This window comes from Tachypleus tridentatus, chromosome 13 (assembly GCF_004210375.1).
Source record: "Tachypleus tridentatus isolate NWPU-2018 chromosome 13, ASM421037v1, whole genome shotgun sequence".
NCBI lineage: Eukaryota > Metazoa > Arthropoda > Merostomata > Xiphosura > Limulidae > Tachypleus > Tachypleus tridentatus.
In genome coordinates this window covers 145,122,461-145,147,335 of record NC_134837.1, presented here as the reverse complement: position 1 = coordinate 145,147,335, position 24,875 = coordinate 145,122,461, and the positions used below count along the sequence as shown (strand labels likewise).

General features: G+C 33.6%; 1 protein-coding gene and 1 long non-coding RNA gene across 2 annotated transcripts; both read right to left on the bottom strand.

The window, feature by feature from the left end:
• Positions 1-9,718, bottom strand: LOC143236330 (uncharacterized). Its single transcript, XM_076474603.1, has 4 exons — positions 9,715-9,718; positions 8,992-9,518; positions 6,474-6,662; positions 1-997 (listed from the first exon to the last, which is right to left on the bottom strand). The coding sequence occupies exons 1-4, from the start codon at positions 9,716-9,718 to the stop codon at positions 809-811; spliced, it is 909 nt and encodes a 302-aa protein (XP_076330718.1). The 3' UTR covers positions 1-808.
• LOC143236951 (uncharacterized) lies at positions 9,513-10,856 on the bottom strand. Its single transcript, XR_013019819.1, has 2 exons — positions 10,719-10,856; positions 9,513-9,929 (listed from the first exon to the last, which is right to left on the bottom strand). It is a non-coding gene; the product is annotated as an uncharacterized LOC143236951 (long non-coding RNA).
• Between the last annotated feature and the right edge of the window lie 14,019 nt (positions 10,857-24,875).

The window sequence follows — 24,875 nt, the reverse complement described above, 5'->3', positions numbered from 1 at the left end:
TACAGCCTCATTTATGATCATTCGTAAAGTAACCGGTAGGTAAATATTTTTAGCACACTTACAAGAACGAGAAAACGAAATTAATATTTATGTGGACGATAATATATGACAAACGCATTTAAGAAAACGTTTCAGTCCTTATTCACGCAAAATACAGGAAGCAGTTCATTTTTGATTTATTAACATGAAGTATACAGTGAAATACAGATGCCCGGTACATACTGCCATCTACCACAGTGTTAGCCTATGTATGTGAATATACCTACAGATGACCAAACTTCAACAGAAATATGTATGAATGCTGTGCGTATGATAACGTAGTTTTATCCTGTGTTAGGTAACCTAATGCAAATTTTAACCATTTATGTTTTATGGTTTTATACAATGTGTCTTTAAATAAGAATATTTGTTTAATGTTTTTTTGTTTAGTTTTGTACTTGTTAATGAAGGAGGTGCGTTATGACTGTACTTTTCATCATCTTGATCTTATGCAACATTTTCTTCCTCTTCACAATTTCTTGAATTGTGTTATCCCTATAACACTAAGGTTGGGATACATAAACATTTCAGAGAGGATATGTTTTTTTTCTTTTGTTTATTAAATGATATATGCATGTGAAAGTGCCACAACTAATACCGAAGGAAGGAAAATATTTTGAACGTAAGGTTTCATGTTCTAACATGTTTTTTAAAGATCTAGACATATCTAAAGAAACAGAAAAATTAAAAAGTAAATTATATGAACATTTTTGTTTAAACGGACAGACTGTGGATTAGAATTTTAAAACAGTTGGAATCGCTGGAAAAACTAATGACTTGGCCAGTAGTCATGACTTGGATATCCCGTCACACTAAAGATCCAGTCAAGGTAATTCTGAATGTAAACGTACACTCCAAGTACATCAGATTGACCACAATCAATCCCCCAAAAGACAATCCCGGCCAAACCGTATGTTCCGTCTTTTCTCCAACACATCAACGGACCACCGCCATCATCCTGTGAAAAGATTTATATCATTGTAGATTTTATATAATAGCTTTCCATTGTAACGAAAATTTTAAGTTTAATTGTTTCTTATCTAAAATTGTATACTAACTAACTTAAACTTGTATTTAGTGGTTTTTACTTAAAAAGTAATATACACTACCGGTTAGGGTTAGCAACAGTACCTAATGTCCTGACAAAATATGTCAGTGTACTATAGGTGGTGAGTAAAAATCAAACATAAAAAAAAAGTTTAAGTACTATCCTAAATTATGTTGATGATATCATGTTATATACTTCATTTAACCAAAGATAAAGTTGAAAATATAATCTATGACGTACAGAATTAATTATCTACTATACCCTTTCTTGTGGACTGAAGTTTCGTTTATTCTAGGCTTATTACCACAGTTATAGTTGGCATACCAAATAATCACAGTCAGACCTCTTATAATGGCGAGGTGTATATAATGTAGACTACTATACGGTGAGTTAAAAAGAACTAAAATGCCATTTAAAGCTAACAAAATATTCAAATATTAACATTTTTGGACTTTTCTGTGAAGTTTTAATATCTTATATTCCCCTTAATATTTTTAAACCTTTACAATGCACGAACAAAACGTGTTTTTTGAAGTGTTTCTCATAAAAAGAGAAATATTGCATATTTAACAAATTAATAATTTACAGTTTAATGATGTGCTCTAGATGCGCAAAATAAAAGTTCTGTGGTTTTTACTGTGTACTTGAAAAATGAATATTGTTTGTAATTGTATTTATTTATAAGCTTCTGTTGTAATCAGCCTTCATTAGAAAATGGCCCGCCATGGCCAAGCGCGTAAGGCGTGCGACTCGTAATCCGAGGGTCGCGGGTTCGCGCCCGCGTCGCACTAAACATGCTCGCCCTCCCAGCTGTGGGGGTGTATAATGTGACGGTCAATCCCACTATTCGTTGGTAAAAGAATAGCCCAAGAATTGGCGGTGGGTGGTGATGACTAGCTGCCTTCCAGCTAGTCTTACACTGCTAAATTAGGGACGGCTAGCACAGATAGCCCTCGAGTAGCTTTGTGCGAAATTCCCAAACAAACATTAGAAAATAAATTAGAAATAGGTAAAGCGTAAGTGAATTTAATTATTATTTAAATAGTTTCAACTGTATGAACAAGCTATCATTTTTAGTGATTTCTAGTGATCATTAATGTCAAATCATGGGATAGCTTTATTCTTGTTCAATTTTCAACTGATGAAATTTGCATATCTCGAGTTTTCCTGCTTGTATTATATTTCCCATGGATTTTATCTGAACTGTCCCGCTAAGTGCATGAACTTCTGATAAGCTTATCTTTGAAAACTAATAAAAATGTTCTGCAATGAATCAAATGGTGATATAATGTTTGTTTGTTTGTTTGTTTTTGAATTTCGCACAAAGCTACTCGAAGGCTATCTGTGCTAGCCATCCCTAATTTAGCAGTGTAAGACTAGATGGAAGGCAGCTAGTCATCACCACCCACCGCCAACTCTTGGGCTACTCTTTTACCAACGAATAGTGGGATTGACTGTCACATTATAACGCCCCCACGGCTGGAAGGGCGAGCATGTTTGGCGCGACAGAGATGCGAACCCGCGACCCTCAGATTACGGTGATATAATGAAAGATGAATATACAATGTTGAATAAAATATGTGCGTTTAATGAAACTTATAAATGAACATTCAGTTGGTATTAAATAGAAGTAATAAGAAAATGTCAGAAGATAAAACATAACTAAAACTACCTTATAGGAATCTTAGAGATATTTGCCTCCCGCACAAATAAACCCGTTATAGAGTTCAAAGTGGCGCCCTAATTTGGTCTTCCTTAATTGCTCCTGACAGATGTAGGAGTCGATAAGTGGCAAGTGCACTTCCCTCAGGACGTTCGAATAGCTTCCGTTTTCTTTTGAAAGATAAGTCATGTTTTAATATAAGAGTACAAATTAACCATATTAAAAGAAATTCAGAGGACAATTATTTGTTTTTCGTTTCTCTTCACTGTTGAAACAGCAATCACAGCTTAACCTAACAATTCAATATATTAAGTAAGCACTCGTGCAAGCTTCGTAGTTGATGAAGTTCCTCAGTAATCTTAAGAACAAAGCAACTCTTTATGACATTGCACTAGTTTAAACAACGAACGAGGGATTACCAGACAGAAACTTTGCCAACTGAAGGTCAAACTTCAGAAAACTGGAAAAGTAATTATCCACGTTTAACACAAATTTTTGGAAAGATGTAATTTCATAGTTTGTAACTAGCTGATTATGTGACACAAAACTATCTCACTGTATCTTTCTTCTTCTGGAATAAGATACTCGATATGATACTCCACATATATATACATTAGCCTCCCAGTAACATAATTGTATGTCTCCTCTCTGACACCATTATAAACCGAGTTTCGATACGAGTGATGGGTAGAGCACAGACAGCCCATTGTGTAGCTTTGTGCTTAATTCTAAACAAACATATATATTATTTTATTTCTACTACGCAAAAGTTCGCAAATAACTTGATATTCAAATATTAATTCTTATCATCCTTAGTTATTTATTGGGTGTTTAAAAACAAAACACCCAGAAATATATAATGACCTACCTGCCACCTGTCCACCGCGGAAATCGAACTCGGGTTCTAGTGTTTCAAAACGTTAAATTTACCGTTGACCTACTTGGGTATTCTTTAGTTCTAACTACAGTTTATTATTTTCTTATTTAAAGAATTATACGGTGTTTTTTTTTTAAACAGTGTTACATCAGTCTTATAAATAAATGCAAAAAGTTTACGAAAATAAAGATTTTTTTCAGTAGTTTTGTTTTTAAAATCTTTGATATATAATTTGGTTTAAATATCAAATGCTATGCTAGAAAACCGATTTAAAGATAGTTTTTAAATGACGTTTATGTTTTTCACATTCCTCGATGAGTCAGCGCTATGTTTACAGATCTACAACAACAAAAAAGGGCTCGATTCCCTGCAATCTATAGAGCACAGATAGTCTGTTGTGTAACTTTGCCCTAAGATCTAGTAACTGTTGCAACTGAGAAAAATTTGCAGTTTTACAATAAATATGCTTTAAGTTATTCAAAATACTATTTTGACACGAACTTATTTATTACTAGGTGCTTTAAATTACTAAAAAAACTTGTGTTAGTAGAGCAAGTGGATATTTTGGACGTATTTTTGTTTGAGAGGAGATTTAACCTAAATCTCAGACAAAAATTCTGTTTTTTCAAGTAATTGTATACTTAAACAAAGAAGAAGAAACTAGAACATTTCGTTAATGTTGTATTTAGAATTATAACTTAAGGACGACCTTTGACGTATTTTATGGGCTATATATCAAGGACATGATAAAAGAATAAATTTTTCTTCTTTCACTAAACCACATTCTTAAAACGCCACAAATCTCATTCGTATTGATACTTCTTGTTAAATATTTTCTGATTTGTTCTAAGTATATTAGCAAATACTTTTCTCTCAATAAAAAAGCCCAAAAAGGGAAGTGTTGTCAACAAAATAACAAAACATTATATGAATATTAACAAGCAACTTATCTAAACTTAGAAAAATAGTAAAAATGCACTGTTAATCAAATACTATTGGAAAATAATACGCATTAACGTATCTATCGATTTGCAAGACAAATCCGCTTTCTTTGTGTGTTTGTTTGTTTTTAAATTTCGCGCAAAGCTACACGAGGGCTATCTTCGCCAGCCATTAATAATTTAGCAGCATAAGACGAAAGGGAAGGCAGCTAGTCATCACCACCCACCTCCAATTCTTGGGCTACTCTTTCATCAACAAATAGTGGGATTGAGTGTTACAACCTCATGGCTGAAAGGGCGAACATGTTTAGTGTTATGGGGTTTCGAACCCGTACCCCTCAGGCTATGAAATGAGAGCCCTAATTACCTGACCATGCTGGGAAATCCGCTCTTCTAAGTCAACTGGAGTCTTGTGTTACGATTTCAATTCCCTCTAGTGGCACAGCGGTATGTCTGCGGACTTATACTACAGATTGCCCTTTGTGTAACTTTGTGCTTAATAATAAACACTAACTACGATTTAAATTCTTCCGAATAATAGATATTTTGTTACAAGACGGCCAACCATTTTAAACGTATACTTACTGTAGGCATTCTTGCCCCAACTAGTGACAACGCAATCTTGACCTATGAACTGGTCATCATAGAAGGGTAAGCAGATAGTGTCGATGTGGGGACCAAAATAGATTTCCCTCTCTAGTTTCAAGACGGCTAAGTCATTAAAGAGGTTCTTTCTTTCATGGTTATAACCAGGATGAATAATAATTTTTTCAACACCGTAGTCCTCATGACTCACGAACTCGTTTTTAATTTGTGTATCTCATTCGCCAAGTCGAACTATTAAGGGATATTCATTTTCTGCTCTAGTGAGTGAAAATAAAATAAATTAGAATCATTCAAAGTCTTATTGATCTCATGGAACGTTTTAGATGCTATCCAATGATAACTGTAAGATGTAACTGCTTAAAACGCAATATTGCTGCGTAAAATCTGAATTTCAACAAAAGCACTTACGTTAACGTTCGTATCTGGATTTCTTTTCGCCTGTTAACGCTTTGTATGAAAAGAAAATATTATAATATAGATGTTTAAAAGTTAGGAAATTTCAAAATAGTGCTGGTTTTTGGGGTATTCGTAAGAAAGCAAATGTTGAGTTAATAATCCGTGATGACGAGAACATCTACTTGTAGAGAAAATTATATATGTAAAAACGACTGGTATGAATAGAGAAAGCACCATGTAGAGAAGCGTTTCGACCTTCTTCGGTCATCGTGAAGTCGAAACGTTGTTCGCTCCTCTACATAGTACTTTCTCTATCCATACCAGTCGTTTTTACATAAATAAATACTGAGTTTATCTTTGAACCCCGAAACTCCGTTAAGCGTGTAGTCAAGCCTATATATTCACTTAAATAATTTGTATTAGAAGAAATTAAACATTTTTGTATTTGATAACTAAAGTGAATAAGGAGCTATTTAAATGTTCAGTGAGTATTAACATACTTTACTTACACATATCGATATACGCAATGAGCAACAGTTAACATATGGAATTTATCGATTAGGACAGCTACACGAAAACGTTCAAAGTACTGTATTACAAGGAAATTAAAGACAACCGAAAAGGCGAGTGTACTTTTTTTTTTAAATTTACATTTCAATGTTGTAAGACTATCTACTGGAACCTGTACAAGAAGAAACACACACTTAACCATGTTCTTTGTTCAGATATATTTCCAAACATCCATTACCCTTTCATTACTTTAATGATTAATAACTTAACAGTCCAAATACATATTTATCTGTGCATTCAATATTTTTAGGCAATATAAAGTAGAGAACTTTTACTTACAGATCACAGAGCCAATAAAGATTACAAATGTCTACAAAATTCAGTGAAACCTACCTGCCAAGGCCATTTCCCGAATTCTGCCAAACCTTTTCCATGTGCTGTTAATATACGCTTATTTAACCCATTGACATTTCTGAAACTACATTGGTGTACATATGGCTTTTCAGTTACTGTACTAGGTGTCTTGCAACACACGTGAAAAGCTCCACATCCAAAAGCACTTTTTGGGTTCAGTCGAGCATCCTAAAACAAAATGCATATTAAAGAATACACAGTACATAGTTTCACTTAGTTAATAGCAAGGCAGTAATAGAATTCTCAGTTGGTTGAAGGAGAAGCACAACGGTATAACTGAGGATTAATTTTACATTTTTAAAAACTTTAGCCCTTATTTGTACCATTTAAATAATAGAAGGTGTCTGGAACCGTGGGGGATTCGTAGCTTTTCTTAATCTAATAATCACGCCATATATTTTTGTTGTTGTTTCTGTTTTTTCCAATTCACATCTCACACCAATCATGCTACATCCAAACTGTTTTGTTTTTTGCATTAGACACTTAGTGAATGAAGGAAGGATCTATCTAGTTCTTTTTATGTTCAGGGTGACGGTTGTAATAAACACCTTCAACTCGTTCAAGTATGTCAGATAAAACTTTAAGAATGGATATTATAAGTTATGAAGGCTGACAGGGAGCTGTTAACTCTGGATTAAGTTTTTATTGAAGTCAAAAACAAAAATCACATATTCGTGCTTATAGCCTATATACGTTTGAAATATTAAAATTATTGTGGTATGAAATTAAAAGGCAGAGGGTTATTATCGTTTGCAAGGAAGCTCTATATAATTTAATTCGCATTTTTTTCCAAAAAAAAATGTTCTTTTTAAAATATTAAATGGAGTCAAATTCACTTTTCACCCAGCCCTTAATAGCTAAAGCTGACTAATAGCACTAAAACAATCGGTTTACGTTAGCAGTGATGGGCACAGCACACATAGCTTAATGTGTTTGCGATTTACTACAAACAAACAAATATGAGAAACATTTGATAACAAAATGTCTCTATTTCTTCTGCACAGTAATGCTTTTTTTAAAGCCAAATGGAGATATCACTAGCATAAGATGAAAAAAAATTATTACTACAGAAACAAGTTTAATAATTCTGCGAAATTGATAATATTCCCAGATAGTTCTAAATCTAAATTGTCCTGTTCGTTATTCTAAAGTAATCATTATTTATTTAAAATTCATAATATCGTTTGAAATTTTATATGTTTTGAAGAAGAATTATTGTAGCTTTACATAAATTTAAATCTTATTACAGAAATAGAATTATTTGCATTCACTCTAATTGGTACTCTATACACAAAGTCGATTAAAGGGTTAGGACAATTTTGAAATACAACACAGAAGAAAGACAACCAATCTGAGAAACACGCCGCCTATAGAGACTACTTTCAATCATATGGCGTGCATTCTCAGCTGGAAGCGTAAATTGTATGGTATCTCCATGCCTCAATCCCATAATTCTCAGATATTCAATCTCATACATTAATTTCTAGCCACCGATTAGGTCTTGATAAAGAGAACCTAATGTATATTTAGTAGTGTTTGTATAGTAGATTTTTCTATGCGTCTAATTCCATTTAAATTTCTATTAAGTGATAGAAGTTGTAACTATGCTATATATCTACTTAAGGTGCAATGCTAACCAGACTTCTGAAATTTTCCAAATTAATTAGTTTCAAAAACTAACCAACAAAAGACTAATTACTATTTCACAGAGAGCATCTCGAAGTACCCAGAACAGAGTATAAACTTCTTTTAATTCTTCGAGTTGTAAAGGGCTGAACAAAATGGAAAATATGGTTTTTGGTAGTTTTAACGTTTGATTTAACCGTTTTTTCTTCTTCCACGTTTGTGTTATCCAATGACTAGTCATTCAAATGAATAACATATTCAGGTTTTGGAAATTTTCAAATTTCAAGCTAGATATGGGAAGTGAAAAGAGCTTTGAAGGCAGTCAAAACTGGACCCATGGATTTACGTGAGATTTGAAATAAATTGATTATCAAAATATATCAACTATTAAAATTTCAAATTATAATATAGGTGTTCATAAATGGGCATCATGAGAAATTTGAGGATCAAACACTTAACCAAACGGGTTTACCTGAAAATTGATAAAATTATGTACGTTATGGTTCAAAATATAGTGTACAAAATTAGATTTATAATAATTATTTTCTGTGAATTATCAGTGATAATTTATTAATTATGAGATCGGTTTGAGAAACAAAATTGTGCATGTTTATCAAAAATTAATTTAAAATATATTCTTGTATTTTAGAGAAGTTGTTTAAAAATATCTTTTTATGAATCTTCTTAATGAGAACTTACAGAATATTCGTGCATGTAACTTTGCAGAAAAAACAAATGTTCACAAATTGTGATTAGGAATGTTTGTTTTACACCAATGATTTTATTGTGAATAATATAGTTACTCTTATTTTAAACAAAAACATGCTTATCCTCAAGTCATAACACGCGAAAATGATAAATAAAAACTTACTAAAAGTGGTTCACTACTTGGCACTAGTTTTTTTCTGGAGTCAATGATGCCTGAACCATCTGTGATAACATTACCGTCTTTACACAAGTAAAAGAGAACGCAACAGTCTTCATCAAAATCACTATTTCCTCCACTTTCAAATCCACCACCGTGTGTTTCATCGCCTCCATTACCTCCAATGGTTCCAGTTCCGTGTTCTTGGCCTCCACCTGTTCCAAGTACACTACTATGATCCTGACTATCTCCAAATCCATTCCCATTATCCACAGCAGATCCATATCTACTCCCATTGCCTCCACCAGTTCCCAAACCATCCCCATTATCCCCAAAAACTCCATATCCATCTCCATTGTCTCCACCAACTCCAAATCCACCACAATCTCCAACACCTTCAATGGCTCCAATATCGTCCCCATTAACCCCACCAATTCCATATTCACCACTATTATTTTTACCAGCTCCAAACTCTCCTCCATTACCTTTACCAGCTTCTCCGGCTCCATAACCACCTCCAACATCTACACTGGCTCAAACACTGTCTCCATTAACCCCCCGACTCCATATTCACCTCTGTTACCTCCGCCAGTTCCATATCTACCCCCACCATCTTCACCAGCTCCAAACTCTCCTCCACAAACTCCACAACCGCCACCTACACCGGCACCAAATCCACCTACATACCCACCTCCGTCACCTCCTAATCCACCGCCGTTGCTTATTAACCCATCTCATTGGCCTACATGTCCTGGTTTACCACCCCATCGACGTGATATTTCACCGGGTACTTCTTCAGTTTCTCTGGTGTCTTCTGCTTTCCGCCATTCAGGACCAGTTTTGTCACTATATTCTCCTCTCCACTTAGGTGACTCGTTTTTGTCTGTAGTTGACCAGACAATCGCAGCCAGGAATACCAGAACACACAAACAGTCAGTGATGAGCTACAGAAAGTGTATTAAAAACTAACTGAATTAAAACTTCCAAGACCATTTGACCGTTTATTTTAAACTTCATTTTGTTTTCTGAAGCTGCTATGATACAGATTGTCTTTACAGAAAGTTTATAATCAATCTTACGCACAACTTTGTATAATTTAATCCAGAGCAACACTATAATTTTTATAGCATCTTCTTGGCACTAAAAGCATAGGAATAGTATTGTAATAGGTAATCTTTAGAGTTAAAATAGTCCTATTCGAGGGCTATTTGCACTAGCCGTTCCTAATTTAGCAGCGCAAGACTAGAGGGAAGGAAACTAGTCATCACCACCCACCGCCAACTCTTGGACTACTATTTTACCAACGAATAGTGGAATTGACCGTCACATTATAACGCCACCACTGCTGAAAGGTCAAACATGTTTGGTGTGACGGGGATTTGAATCCGCGACTCTCAGATTACGAGTCGAGTGGCTTAACCACCTGGCCATGCCGGGCCTCCTTAAGGGAACAGACATGTTTAGAATTTTGGCAAATATGCTGTTTCAATTATCTGTAAATTTACTTGGAGGAATGGAAAATGTATTACATTATGATTAATCACTGTAAAGTCGTAGATAAACATATCTTTCATGTTTGTGGATAAAAGAAATAAGATTACACATTATCTAAATAAATTACTTTTCAAAAATAATATTTTTATACAAATTAAACTTTTATCCAAGCTCAAACGCAGAAAAAAGAATGGAAAACAAGTTATGAAACAAAATCTAAACTTATTTATCTGTTTTACCTTTTGCATCTCAAAGTCTTGATTGCAGCGAGAAACACAAATCGTACTATAGGTTAAGAAACGGTTCGTCTTTCCGATACCATAAGTTAAGAAAAGTTGCTACCCTTACTTGCTTAACTCTTGTTTTCACTTCTATTATCAAATCTTCAACTTATAATCCTAGTTCAGCCAATATAAACTAATCTCGTTCTATCACGTGGCACCTGAATCTCAGTGTATTTTCTGCCCAATAACCTGTTTAAAACGATTAAGGTGCCCCTAGGAAAAATAAAACATGAAAGCATTCACCCATACGAAAGAGCAAGGGGGGCTGAACGGATTTTCAAGGATAACTTATACCTAGCCTTTTGAAGTTAGTTTTTTTTATTACATACTTTATTGTTAGGTATAATAAAAAAATAATTTATAAACATGATCATGTGTTTTTTTTTTATTTTGGGGAACATACTATATGTTTCAGCTGAAGTCTTCAGGTGAGAAGACAGATCAATCTTCTGTTGAAACATAATGGATCTTTCCCACTATAAAACTACTTGTTGTTGTTGTTGTTGTTGTTTTGAATTAAGCACAAAGCTACACAATGGGCTATCTGTGCTCTGCCCACCACGGGTATCGAAACCCGGATTTTAGCGTGCAAGTCCGCAGACATACCGCTGAGCCACTGGGGGGCATAAAACTACTTAAATATGCTTTTAAACCATTTACTATCATAGTAGCGCAAATTGCTTCTGTAAATTATTATTGTCGTTAGAAAATTTAAGAAAACAAAATTTTGTATCAAATAAACACAGTAAAACAACTTATTTATAATTCTATCAAAGTTTGGGTAACTATGTTAATTTATTATCGATTGTTTACTAATTAGCTCTTATTTAAATATTAGATTTTTCAGGGGGATTTTTTAAGTAATTACTTTTAAGTCGCCAGATGATTTCAAATGCCGAATCACTGAAACTAAAATGATTTAACTAAGACAGGGGTTCGTTTCCCCTCGGTGGGCTCAGCAGATAGCCCGATGTGGCTTTGCTATAAGAAAACACACACACAAACTTAACTAAGAATTGGCTAAGTATATCAAGTATGTTTTCAACCATTTTGTTTATAAAGAGTTTACTAAAAAACCAAGAAAGCTTAAGAAAAAGGGTTAGAGTAGACGAAAAAAAATAACGTTGATGAAATAAACATTTACAATAGGACGTATTTTTTCGTCTACTCTAACCCTTTTTCTTAAGCTTTCTTGAACGAAAACATTGAGTAAGATAATAAACACGTGAAAGCAATGACTTAAACTCAATAGTTTCATATGTTTATTATCTTACTCAATTTTCATTTTGCTAGTTTCCTTTGAAAGTAAATTTATTTCTAAAACCTCTCACAAGGACTTTAGCCCGAAAATTAGAACGACATTTTATAATTAAATACTAATGTACTTAATAGTTGGGTTCGCCAATGTTTTCAAATAATTCACGCACCAAAAAAACTCCATTTGGAATTCATAAGAAAAAAAACAGACCATCCAAAGTATTGGTTATGATATATTATGTGCATATACACTAATAATACGCTAAACATGTTGCTAACATTTCTTGTATAATAATTAAAAAAGGCTAAAACAACATGTCGGGCCAGATAGTTAGGGAAATCGACTCGTAACCTGAGGGTCGCGGGTTCTGAACATCGTCCCACCAAGTGTGCTCGTCCTTTAAACCGTAGAAACGTTATAATACACAGTGAATTCCACTAGTTTTTGGTAAAATGAGTAACCCAAGAGTTGGAAGTGGGCGATGATGACTAGCTACGTTCCGTCTAGTTTTACACTGCTAAATTAGGGATTGCTAGCGCAGATACTCCTCGTGTAGCTTTGTGCGAAATTTAAAACACAAACTAAGAGAGCAACTTCTTTGTCTACTATCTACCTACAACAAGATTTCTTCAATTTACTTGACTGGCATTCGCTTTTGATATTTCGATAAATGACCCGGTATGGCCAGATGGATAAGGCACTCGACTCGTAATCCGATGGTCGTGGGTTCGAATACCCGTCATACCAAATATCTTCGCTCTTTCAGCCGTGGGGGCGTTATAATGTGACAGTCAATCCCACTATTTATTGATAAAAGAGTAGTCCAAGAGTTGGCGGTTGGTGGTGATGACTAGCTGCCTTTCCTATACTCTTACACTGGTAAATTAGGGATGGTTAGTGCAGAGAGCCCTCGAGTAGCTTTGCGCGAAATTTGACGTTTGACGGACTTTAAGAAATATCTACTTTTCTATCTCTTCTGTCGTAAATTCAAAATTACTATACGCTCTATAAAATGATTTTTTCGTAATAAAATTGTATTTTAAACAAATATCACAATGAATATTTAAAATTATTTTTCATTACAGACTTCAAACATATGTATTAACTTAATAAACAGCATAAAAGGGGTCATAAGATTTATGTTCAAAATCATTTATCTACTGAAATACATTGTGTGTTTGCTATCTGTTTGCTTCTGAGAATCTAAGGGTAAAAAACAACAACAAATGTTTGCAATAAAGAGTGGGCTTTCTAATAATATTTCACATGCTTTAAACAAGTAACAGAAAGCAGTGTTGTTAAACAGGGCTCAAGGTCATTCCTCTAACTTGTATAGGTAAAATTACCTAAATATTAGTGGGTATTCCCCCTGTTAAAATTCACCAGCTTTTATTTTTCCTCCTCGTGTATTTCTTACCTGCGAGGGAATCAGTATTTCTCTCATGTGAAGTGCATTAATAGCCTATAAACAACGAAAGAAAAAAAAACAAGTAAAAACCAAAATCCATATATTTGCCACATTTCTCGTAACTAAAGCGTTGAGTCCGCCGGCGCCTTAAATATGATAATCTTCTTTAAGAAAAATTAAAAGTTTTAGTATGTTTGATCACGCATCACTACGACACCATTATTCTCGAAAGCATGTTTTGTTTGCTAAATAAAAATTGCAATTAAAGGCAGATATTTGTATCGGCTACACATTGAACAAAGCGAAAGAAAGAAATTCAAAAATTCTAAACAGAACTCGGCTAGATCAAGAACTCACCACTACTTTTGTATCGTTCGAACTGCCTTAAAGCAGAATTTCTAAAATGTAATTTATTTATTTTTTTATTTGTGAATACGCATACAAATAGAAAGAGTTTCCATAAATGGAGTTAAGTATGGTCTGTTCTATTGAAAATATAGGTTAAAAAATTGTGATGCTCATAACAAAACGACCTGGCACGGACAGGTAGTTCGGTCGTTCGACTCATAATCTGACAGTAGTGAGTTCGAATCCCCATCACTCCAAACATGTTCGCTCTGGCCCGGCATGGCCAAGCGTGTGAAGGTGTTCGCCTCGTAATACGAGGGTCGCGGGTTCGAATCCCGGTCGCACCAAAACATGCTCGCCCTTTCAGTCGGGGGGTGTTATAATGTTACAGTCAATCCTACTATTCGTTGACAAAAGAGTAGCCCAAGAGTTGGCGGTTGGCGGTGATGACTAGCTGTCTTCCCTCTAGTTTTACACTGCTAAATTAGGGACGGCTAGCACAGATAGCCCTCGAGTAGCTTTGTGCGAAATTCCAAAACAAACAAACAAACAAGCTAAATTAGGAACGGCTAGCGCAGATAGCTGTCGTGTAGCTTTGCGCGAAATTCAAAACAAACAAAATAATTTTATTACGATTTTACTTTCACTTAGAAAACGGTTTTGTGGCAAACATTAAGGCTATAGACATAGTGACATTTGTTACGATCTTTCATCTTGTGTGCTTGTTCTTTTCCTGTTTCTGGCAGAATAACACGTCACATTCCATTTGTAAATCAATTCAGTCAAGTGTTTTAATTTTCCATTTCATTTCTGACCTGTTTATTCAAGTCGACTTCACAATTCAAATACTGTTTGCTTTTTGGTAATTCGACAAATGTTATAATTGAGTTCTCATTTTACAGAATATGTTTATCAGATTGATTTATAGATTTCGTTTGAATGCTAATCAACTTATTTCAAACTCACTAATTTAAATGTGAGTTTGAAACTGCTTATATAATGTACATTTTAAATAAAAACTTATTTACAAACAATTTTTTTCTAACTCAATTTATGAAATTCTTAATATTTCTGAAATCCTTTTTTTAAATATTTACACAGAAGACCATTAAATTTCTTAAAAGACTAAATATTCCACAGGATAAAAATATATCAAAGAAGTCCGAGTTATACAGCAACTAAAATCAAAATTAAACTAATATAAAGGAACACCTTTATACCAATACTAATTAATAACCTAACATTCACCAGCAACGCTCCCTACAATCCTGTACCCATTTATACTCTCGTCCTTAAGACATGTGTCAGGCAACGGTCACTTTCAAAGTCTCTCTTTCTTGACCTGAAGATGACCTAGGAAGGTCGAAACGTTGTTCTTTCCTTATCAATAAGTGTTAATACTTATACCAGCCGTTCTGAGATACATTGTTATTTCAAGTTGGTTTCTTGTCATCAAAAATTTTACAGGATAGTTTTATCCTTTATGTCGAGATCTTATATATTCTTTTTTACTAAATTCATTCTACGAAAAACTAATAATAACCCAAAAATTCTATACGTTGTATGTGTAGCTAAAATCCATCACCATTTACTTTGCTAGAAACAAATATAAAAGCTATGGTGCATATATTAGTACACTGTAGTCAATAACGACTTGTTTTCTCAAAGGCGTGAATCTTAAGCTTGAAAAAAATGAATTTACTCCAGGCTAGTAAAGTTATTCCGAGATGCTATTCATTTAAAATAATGTTTCTAAACTTTAATATATGTTGCTGATTTTCAGGTTTAAGTATCAAATTCACTTTTTATGGGAAAACAAACATGACGTCCATTTGTCTGATGTAGATATATTTTATTGTGGTTTACTAAGAAAATGTTGCACCTTGTGTTTCCTAAATTATGGCGTATGTTTGCTGTTTTGTTCAGTTTATTACAAAACTAATTGGGATCTTGGTAAAGTTAACATTTTATCAACAAATTCGTAGTTGTAGTGGTTTAAAGTATATATAAACACACCAACAACGCATTAGAACAAGTAAGTTAAATAGACTTCCACTTTATCCAATATTTATTTCCAAGCTGTTGATTTTTGACATCTTACTTCGACTATAAAAGTAGTGCAAAGTCTCAAACACAATTTCCTCTCCTTTGTACGTGCGACTGCGAACTCACTTGCCATAACATAATAATTATGGACTAAATTTTTTGTTTTTGAAATGTCAGTTTCTCGCTGATTATAGAAAGGAAGGGAAATCATTTGTTAAATAAAAGAAACGCAAATAATTTATCTTATCATTTTACACTGTAAGAGACAGAAAATATCTGTTCCTTAGTGTGTTTTGAAATTTGAAGATATGTAATGTACACGTGTTCGAATCTAAACATCAGTGTAATAAGTTGCGTTACTGCTTGTAGGTAGGAAAGAGCAAAATCACAAACATGAAGTTTGTTTTAGTACAGAAAGTGTTATATCTTTGGACGCTGTTTTATCAGACAGCACGGTAACGATGCCTATGTCGGGATAAGTCCGGTTTTCATTTTTTTTTTCTTTTTTCTTCCTTTACGTCAGCTGTAACTTATAAACAGTGTGCTCACTTTCAGTCTGCACACCAAAACACTTCACTTCTTCTTAAAATGTGTATTTTGAGCTCGGATCCGCAAATGATCCACAATAGGCTAGTTACAGCCCAAAATATAAGAAATGATACAGACTGTTTAATATTGTCCAATATATATTACTCAATAGATGGCGATACATGTGATCTTAATCGTAACAAAAATAAGGAAATTAGCAATAGAAAATAATAATACTAATGTATATATATATATACACATACAAGTCCAGAAATTAGCAATAGAAAGAAAATATAAAATTGTTTGATTGTAAGGATGGCAAAAGATTTCCATCACTAAACTTATGTATGCATCCGTGATGATAGTGGTTGAATGCAGGAATAGGAAATGCAACTTTTCCACGCGTCCGAAATACTCTCTACTTTCTAATCTTTCACCAACCATATAAACCAATAACAGTAGAATAAAAGCTACACCCTCCAGTGGAGCTGCGGTATATCTGCGGATTTACAACGCTAGGAACCTCTGGAGAGCACAGCACAAATAGCCAATTATGTAGCTTTGTGCTCAATTCAAAAATAACAACCGCTTAGAATACAGGTTTTATTACCAACTTGCATACTAGTAGTACGCAAGACAAATTTGATTACAAAAAAGCAAATTGGCAAGAATTTCAAAAAGTATTGGACAACATACTACCAGGCAAAATTAAACATACAGCGAACAACGAATCAGAAATTGATTCTTACAGTCAAATAATCATAAAGTGCCTGCTAAAAGCAGCTACGGACACGGTACCAAAACAACAATATACAACGACAAACAATGCATGGAAACCAACCAAACAACTATTAACAATAATAAAACAACGAAGACAATTAAGAATACTATACATGGCAACAAGAGAACAAGAAATAAAAACACAAATTAACAACATTATAAGTAAAATTAGAGCAGAAATTAAACAGCTAAAACAAGAAAAATGGGACAACTTCTGCTCCCAACTGAACGAACAAACCGACCCTAGTAAGTTCTGGCTACACTTAAAAAGATTCACAAATGAACCCACGACAAGAAAATACCCAACACTGGAATATAACAACACCTTAGCACAAACCAACAAAGAAAAAGCAGAACCCTTCAAACATCAATTACAAAACATATTTAAAACACATAATGACACGGACATGAACAACTATTACTATAATAAAATAAACAACCACGTAACAAATAACATAGAATTATATAAACCACACTTTCCAGTCAACATTATAAACAGCAACACTGATAATACATATGACTACAATACCCAACTACTCACAAAAAAATCAAACTAAATGAACCTGAACAAGCAATCAAAAATTCAAAAAACAAAGCACCGGGAAGTGATAGAATACAAACAATTCTTTTCAAAAAAGGCACTCCAAAATTATTTGACCACCTAGTAGCCATATTTAACTTATCTCTATACTTTAGATACATCCCAGTTTCTTGGAAGCAAGCTAACATTTTAATGTTCCACAAAGAAGGAAAACCAGCCAATAAACCAAACAGTTATCGACCGATCAGCCTGACCAGCTGACTAGGCAAAATTCTTGAAAGAATAATAAGCAATAAACTCTCCACAATTTTGGAAATTAATTCAAAATTATCAGAAGAATAAAACGGATTTAGAAAATATAGACAAACAACAGATCACTTAATTAGATTAACTGAAACAATAATAAACAGCTTTAATAAAAAATAATGCACTGTCGCCTGCTTCCTTGATATCGAGAAAGCATTCGACACTGTATGGCACAAGGGTCTTTGTTCCGTATGTATGAAATGGGACTACCGCATGAGATTATTCGCTGGTTATCCAACTTTTTGGAAAACAGAAAATGTAGAATAAACATAGAGGGAACTTTCTTGGAGTTTTTCACTCCAGAAGCTGGCGTCCCTCAAGGAGGGGTGGTTAGTCCTATTCTCTTCATCCTGTATGTAAATAATATGCCACTCAAAGACCCAAAACATGGATACGCGTCACAGTCCGCTGATGGTGTAGCAATTTGGAAAAGTGTCCCTACACCAGAAATAGCAGCCACTAATTTACAACCACAACTAAATAGATTATGTGAATATTGTGAAAAATATAGAATTAAAATTAATACAGCGAAGACACAATTAGTAATATTTTCAAAATCAACGAAACGTCAAAAAGTTCAACACCAAATCTACATGAACAGAAAGCTTCTCCAAACTGCTACATCTGCAAAATTTTTAGTGTTGACATATAATTTAAAACTTATATGGATAAAACATGTAAATCACATAAAAAACTAAAATTTGGCGAAGAATAAACTATGCTAGGAGTCTAACTGGCAAAAACTACGGAACAACACCAGAAAACATTATTAAAATATACAAGACAAACATTAGACCTGTAATAGACTATGCAGCTCCTGCATGGATCAATGTAAGTGTAAAACAAATACAAACTAAACTCCAAACACTACAGAATACACTAATTACATCAGCATATAGAATACCTAAAACCATATCCTCAGAGTTCATGCACAAATACTCAAATACACAAACAGTACAAGGTAGACTTCTACATAGTACAATAAAATATTTTGATAAAAATTGGCGAAAAAATGAGCTGTTATGAACTAGCCAGATATTGCATATATGATGAAGAGAGACCTAAACACCTCTTCCCGTTAAATTTATACATCAGATCATTAAGATAAAATCATTTAAAATAATAATAATAATAGTAATAATAAAATAGAGCTAAAATAAAACAGGCCACCTACGTTCTAGACTTATTTTAAAAAAAAGGAAGAACAATATAAATGGACATTGCCCTGAAAAGAACCAGACTAGAGTTATGATATTACTCCAGCCATTCAGTATTTACTCGAAATATATTAATAAGGCTACTCCAACAAAGTAATGGAAGGAGGAAGAGGTCTAGTGTACCTGACCCTCCTGGGTATACAAATATATATACCCAAACACCTAGAGAAATACAGTTTTTATTGATATTAAGATATAGAAAATTACAGGTCGTTGAGCATCAGAATTAATAGAGAAAGTTATTTTGATGGCTAGTGCTAACAGAATCTACAGTATTTAGTAACTGGTATAAATACATAAAATTAGAAATAACTTATTTATTTTACTGCTACGATATCAAAATATACTGGTGCACCGATGATTTATGTTTTTTCAAGTAAAAAATACTAAAACAATATCGTACTGAAAGATATTTATATTAATTATGCTAATCTTTACAAACTGACAGAAACAGAATGTTCAAAGAATGCATGTTTCTGCAGGACTGGTCATGTTTCACCTGGCGGGCATTATTTAAAACAAAAATATTTTAAGGAATAATACGGTGGTAGTGGAAGTTGACCTTGACATTTATATGTTATTTATTTATTGTGTTATATGTTTGTAGTTGTAACCAAGCGATACGAACTAAGGTTGAAATGAAAAATGTAATGTAACTTTTCTGCAACAAATGTCATTTCTTATTTATGTCAATTGCTGAAATTATCATATTCTACTACATAGTGTGGAATGTGATCGTAGTGAATAGCAAAGTGTAATTCTTCTATCAGACATCCACTTATCTATGTCAGGGCCCGGCATGGCCAGGTGGTAAAGGCACTTGACTCGTAATCCTAGGGTCACAGGTTCGAATCCCTGTCACAACAAACATGCTCGCCCTTTCAGCCGTGGCGGCGTTATAATGTGTCGGTCAATCCCACTATTCGTTAGTGAAAGAGTAGCCCAAGAGTTGGCGGTGGGTGGTGATGACTAGCTGCTTTCCTTCTAGTCTTAGACTGTTAAATTAGGAACAAAATTAACACATTCCGTCAGATCATTCTATGGTAAGAAACATATTGAACTCTTTTGGAACAAATCTATTATCTAATTTAAATAAATTAAAGAAATTAACACTTTCAGTTAGACAGCATAAATTAATGTTATGGAAAGAAACAATGTAACCTTTCTGTAATAAATATGCTTTTATTTGATGTGTTTTTTTCCTCATTATTATTAACTTCCTTTTTGTGTTAGAACCCGATTTTCATGTTTCTCCTATTACCCAGTCGTTGAAGACGAGATATAGTTAATTTAATTATGAAGTATTTTAGAAATCAATAGAAAAGTACTCGGCAGTTTATGTTTTGATGATTTAAGTAAAGACCTTGTGTCTGACTAAGATATTGGTGATTTAAATTGTTAAGAGTGGGTTTGTGGGAAACATAATATCACAGAGTAACGTTTGTTTCTTTAGAGAGACATGTTTTTTGTAGTTTCCTCTCCTTACAAATACTTTTCAATCGATTGCCGTTCCTTCATTACTCGGCAGATTGACTTGAAACTTGGTAGAGATAGAGTTTGATCTAACTTGTTTAGAGAATTCTATTTTTCTTTTATTTAGGCCTTTTTAAGAAATTAATTAGGTCAAAAGTCAAACTATCCAAATGCATATATTTTTTTGGACTCAGTATTTACGGCAATCAATATGAAAGTTGTCACACGTATAAATGTTAATGTTCTCAACACACTAATGTTAGATGGGCTTATTATGAGTCTTTTTTTTTTTTTAGGGGCTCAGAGCTCACAAAAAGATACAATTTAGGTGATTTTGATTAATTGACCAAATTACATTGGCTATGGTAAAATATACTTTTCTACACATTTACAAACAAAAACGGCGACCGTGCATAATTTTTATTAATTATCTGGGGCCTAAGATACCACAAAACACACATAATTTTAAGGTGTTTTTTTATAACACACATATACATATGACAATGTGGGATATAGTAATTTTTGGTCATCTTAAGGAGTCAAAAGGTTGTATAAGCCTATAATTTTAGGAGTTTTGGTCAATGGCTTGATTATATATTCAACATTTTACGTGCGATTTTGCATGAAGATCATTTTTGAAGGTACCAAACAGACATAGACAATTTTCGTCTTTTGCTCCCTTTTTCAGCGAAAAAAAATCACAGTTTTGGACTTTTATGAACTAGTCGTGTATGTGTTAACCGACTTACATAATAATTGGTACAAAGATACTTTTTACAGGTCCCAAGCAGTGATATAACCAGTTTTCGATTTTTTTGGTGTCAAAATTGGCCATGTTGGGATTTTGTAGCTGAAACACGTAGCATTCGCCCAAGATGTTAGCGTCTTGAGTTAAGTACATTTTTATCCCTGAGAAAAGTCAATTTGTTTTCAGAAAAAGTTTGAATTATCAGGTTCGTTATTTTGTGCTGTGTCTAATTTTTTATTCTACCTAATTTTTCAGTATCGCAAGCTTATTTAAAGCCCGAATCAAGCAATTGAGTTTGGTATTGACTGTTTGGAGTAGAAATCAGTTCTGGATTGCTGTAACAAGATAAAACAAAACTTCGTAATTTTAAACGACTGAAACATTTCGGTAAACCTTTGTTGACATTATATATATATATATATATATATACACGTATTCTGATGTAAAAGTTGATTTCGCTTACATTTTAAAATGGTATTACCTACGGTATAATGACACTTCATCTGTGGGTTCTCTGAAATGTTTATAAATTCAACAGACGTGAGTACGATAGAGTACCTGATGGCATTTTTAAAACTTATATTAAAAACTCACTGTAGATAAGTATAAGTATACTCTTGGTAAAGAGTAGCCCAAGAGTTGGCGGTGGGTGGTGATGACTAGCTGCCTTCCCTGTAGTCTTACACTGCTAACTTAGGGACGGCTAGCGCAGATAGCCCTCGAGTAGCTTTGTGTGAAATTCAAAAACAAACAAACAAACAGTACTAAAATACGCATGTTACTTCTATTATGTTAAGATAATAGCACTACCTTAAGAACTAAATATGAATGACCTCGTGTTTTTTTACCAGATACTTTATAATAAAATATGGAAAAAATAAGCACTATAGTCAATCTTGTAAACTATAAAATGTCAAGTTATTTTATTTATTTGTTTTTAAACTGAAATATACACAATTTATTACACCCACTGTTTTAGTGCTATAAGCTCTAAAATTCACTGATAATCCAGTTGCGGACTTTTTTTGTTTAGTTTGACAAAACAATTTGAATAATTTATTTGATATTAATGTACGTTTAGAAGTATTGTATATTTTGGATTAAAATCATCTGAACCGTTTTGTTTTCACACTTAAATTTCTGAAGTAATTTTTATGGTACGAATTTTGTATTAATGATTAATATTAAGATATTCGGTGCTAAAACGATAGTCCCTGAAAAACAAAGATTTTAACAACAACAACTAGAGAATAAAAAATATATATATATATCATCGATTTTTTTCTTACTTTCCTGATTTCATCGTAACTGAAACTGTTTTCACTTGCAAGTATGTCATGCAAATGCTCCCGGTGGCACAGCGGCATGTCTGAGGTCTGACGCCGCTAAAATCCGGGTTTCGATACTTGTGGTAGCCCGAGCAAGGGAGACACCCCATTGTGTAGCTTTGTGCTTAATTCAAAACAAAAATAACCAAACTTATGCAAACCTTTAAAACATAAATCAGTATTAATGAAGTGATTTGGCAAAATATCCTCTCAATTTGAACATTTTGCTTCTTAAATCACAAAAAAAAATTAAAAAAACATCGAAAAGGCAGAACACATAGACAAAAAAATTAATGGCATATTCACAGTTTCTAAACACTTATGAGTAATACCTTTATTTTGAAAAATGATACAAAGATAAAATATGTATTAATAGTTCGATACATAACATCGTCGATGGGTGGATTTATAAATTAATAGAAGGGAAACTGTATAGACAGTAGATAAATGTAGCTATAGAAATATATTAATGAATAAACATACGCAGGTAAATCATTCAAAGAAAAGAATGAATAATAAATTATACCAAGGGTTATGTTCTGGCTCCCTGGGGCTGTTACTGAAGAACGGCAATGTGGGGACATAAACTTCTGTTTAAACATGTATGTAACAGATAGATACGGGTGAGGACTAGCAGGATGATGAGTTCAATGTGGGTTTAAATTAGATATAATACATCGCAAATCAGAAGAACAATCTATAACTACATTCTTATAGAAGGAAGGGAACTACAACTGGGTTTTTAACTACAACTAGTATTTTTCCACGTTCCCATAATCTTCTAAATTGCAGCTCAAAGTCAGAGGTGTGAATAAACAGCGTTTACAACCATATTTTGTCTCCCAAAATTTATAAGAAATGCAACTGATATATTTTATAATGAATTGAATGGTGTAATGTGGACATATTAACACTGTTAATATCGAAGAATTACTACGCTTATTTAATACTTAAAATATAATTTTTACCTTAGGATTTACGTATTTTAATTAATATAAATGTGTAAATCATATTGTGCAAAGCATTGCGCTCCAATACACTCGCCGTGTGGTATTTCACACTTCACAATATCAATATCTAATATGAAACAAGAGCATATCTGTGAATTCAAGATTAGGCCAATCCTATCTGCAACTGAGAAAGTCAGTTTTTTTGCTTTCGTGACACTCATCACATGTAACGTAAATAGTTGTCATTGTGTGTTAACAACACGCACATCTATTAGAGCTCTGTGTTTAACGTAGCGTTTCAATAAAAAAACGAAACAACTACAAACCATGTTCGGCTCTCCTCATATGAAAATCGACACAAGTCGAAACGTAATTAAGGTTTGTTTGATTGTAATTAAGCACAAAATTCTTCCAACATCCAATACCACAAAGAGATTTGTTTTATGTGTTTGATTGCATTTAACGTACATATGCATTTGAGATACACTACATTCTGTATACCATAGAGAATCGAACCCAGATTTTAGCTTTGTAACTCTACACACTTAACGATGAGTCAGAGTGGAATTTTATTTGATAAAATAAAAATTATGAGACTAAATAATAACAGTAAATATAAAGTAATCAAAACACAAATATAAGCTCACTTGTTTATTTCATTCTTGAGCATAAAGCAACACAAAGGGCTGACTGTGATTTGCCCATCGCAGATATCGAAACTCGACTTTTAGCGTGGAAAAGATTTTAGACATAGCGCTGAGCCAAAGCAAAAATAAAATAAAAGCAGAAAAAAAACAACATACAGTGCGTATAGTATCAACAAGAGAACGAAAACATTAAATCCAGACAAGCATGTTTGTTTGTAGTTAGAACCAAAGCTACACTAGAGGCTACCTGTGCTCTGCCTACCACAAGTATCGAAACCTGGTTTCTATCGTTCTAAGTCCGCTAACATTCTGCTGTGCCACTGGTGGGAAATAATAGGTGGTGCCTAACAATAACGTGTCTTAATGCGCGTTGTTCACCAGTAGATTTTGATATCGGCCGCTAACCAGGTGGTTAGGGCGCTCGACTCGTAATCCGAGTGACGCGGGCTCGAATTCTTGTCACACCAAACATGCTCGTCCTTTCAGCCGTGGGGGCGTTACAATGTGACGGTCAGTCCTACTATTGGTTGGTAA

Excerpts from the sequence above, each read along its gene's own strand:
- LOC143236330 (XM_076474603.1), bottom strand. Across the intron at positions 6,663-8,991 it reads CAAGTAGTGAACCACTTTTA|GATGCTCGACTGAACCCAAA; the intron begins GTAAGTTTTTAT and ends ATTTTGTTTTAG. Across the intron at positions 998-6,473 it reads TCGGGAAATGGCCTTGGCAG|GATGATGGCGGTGGTCCGTT; the intron begins GTAGGTTTCACT and ends ATCTTTTCACAG.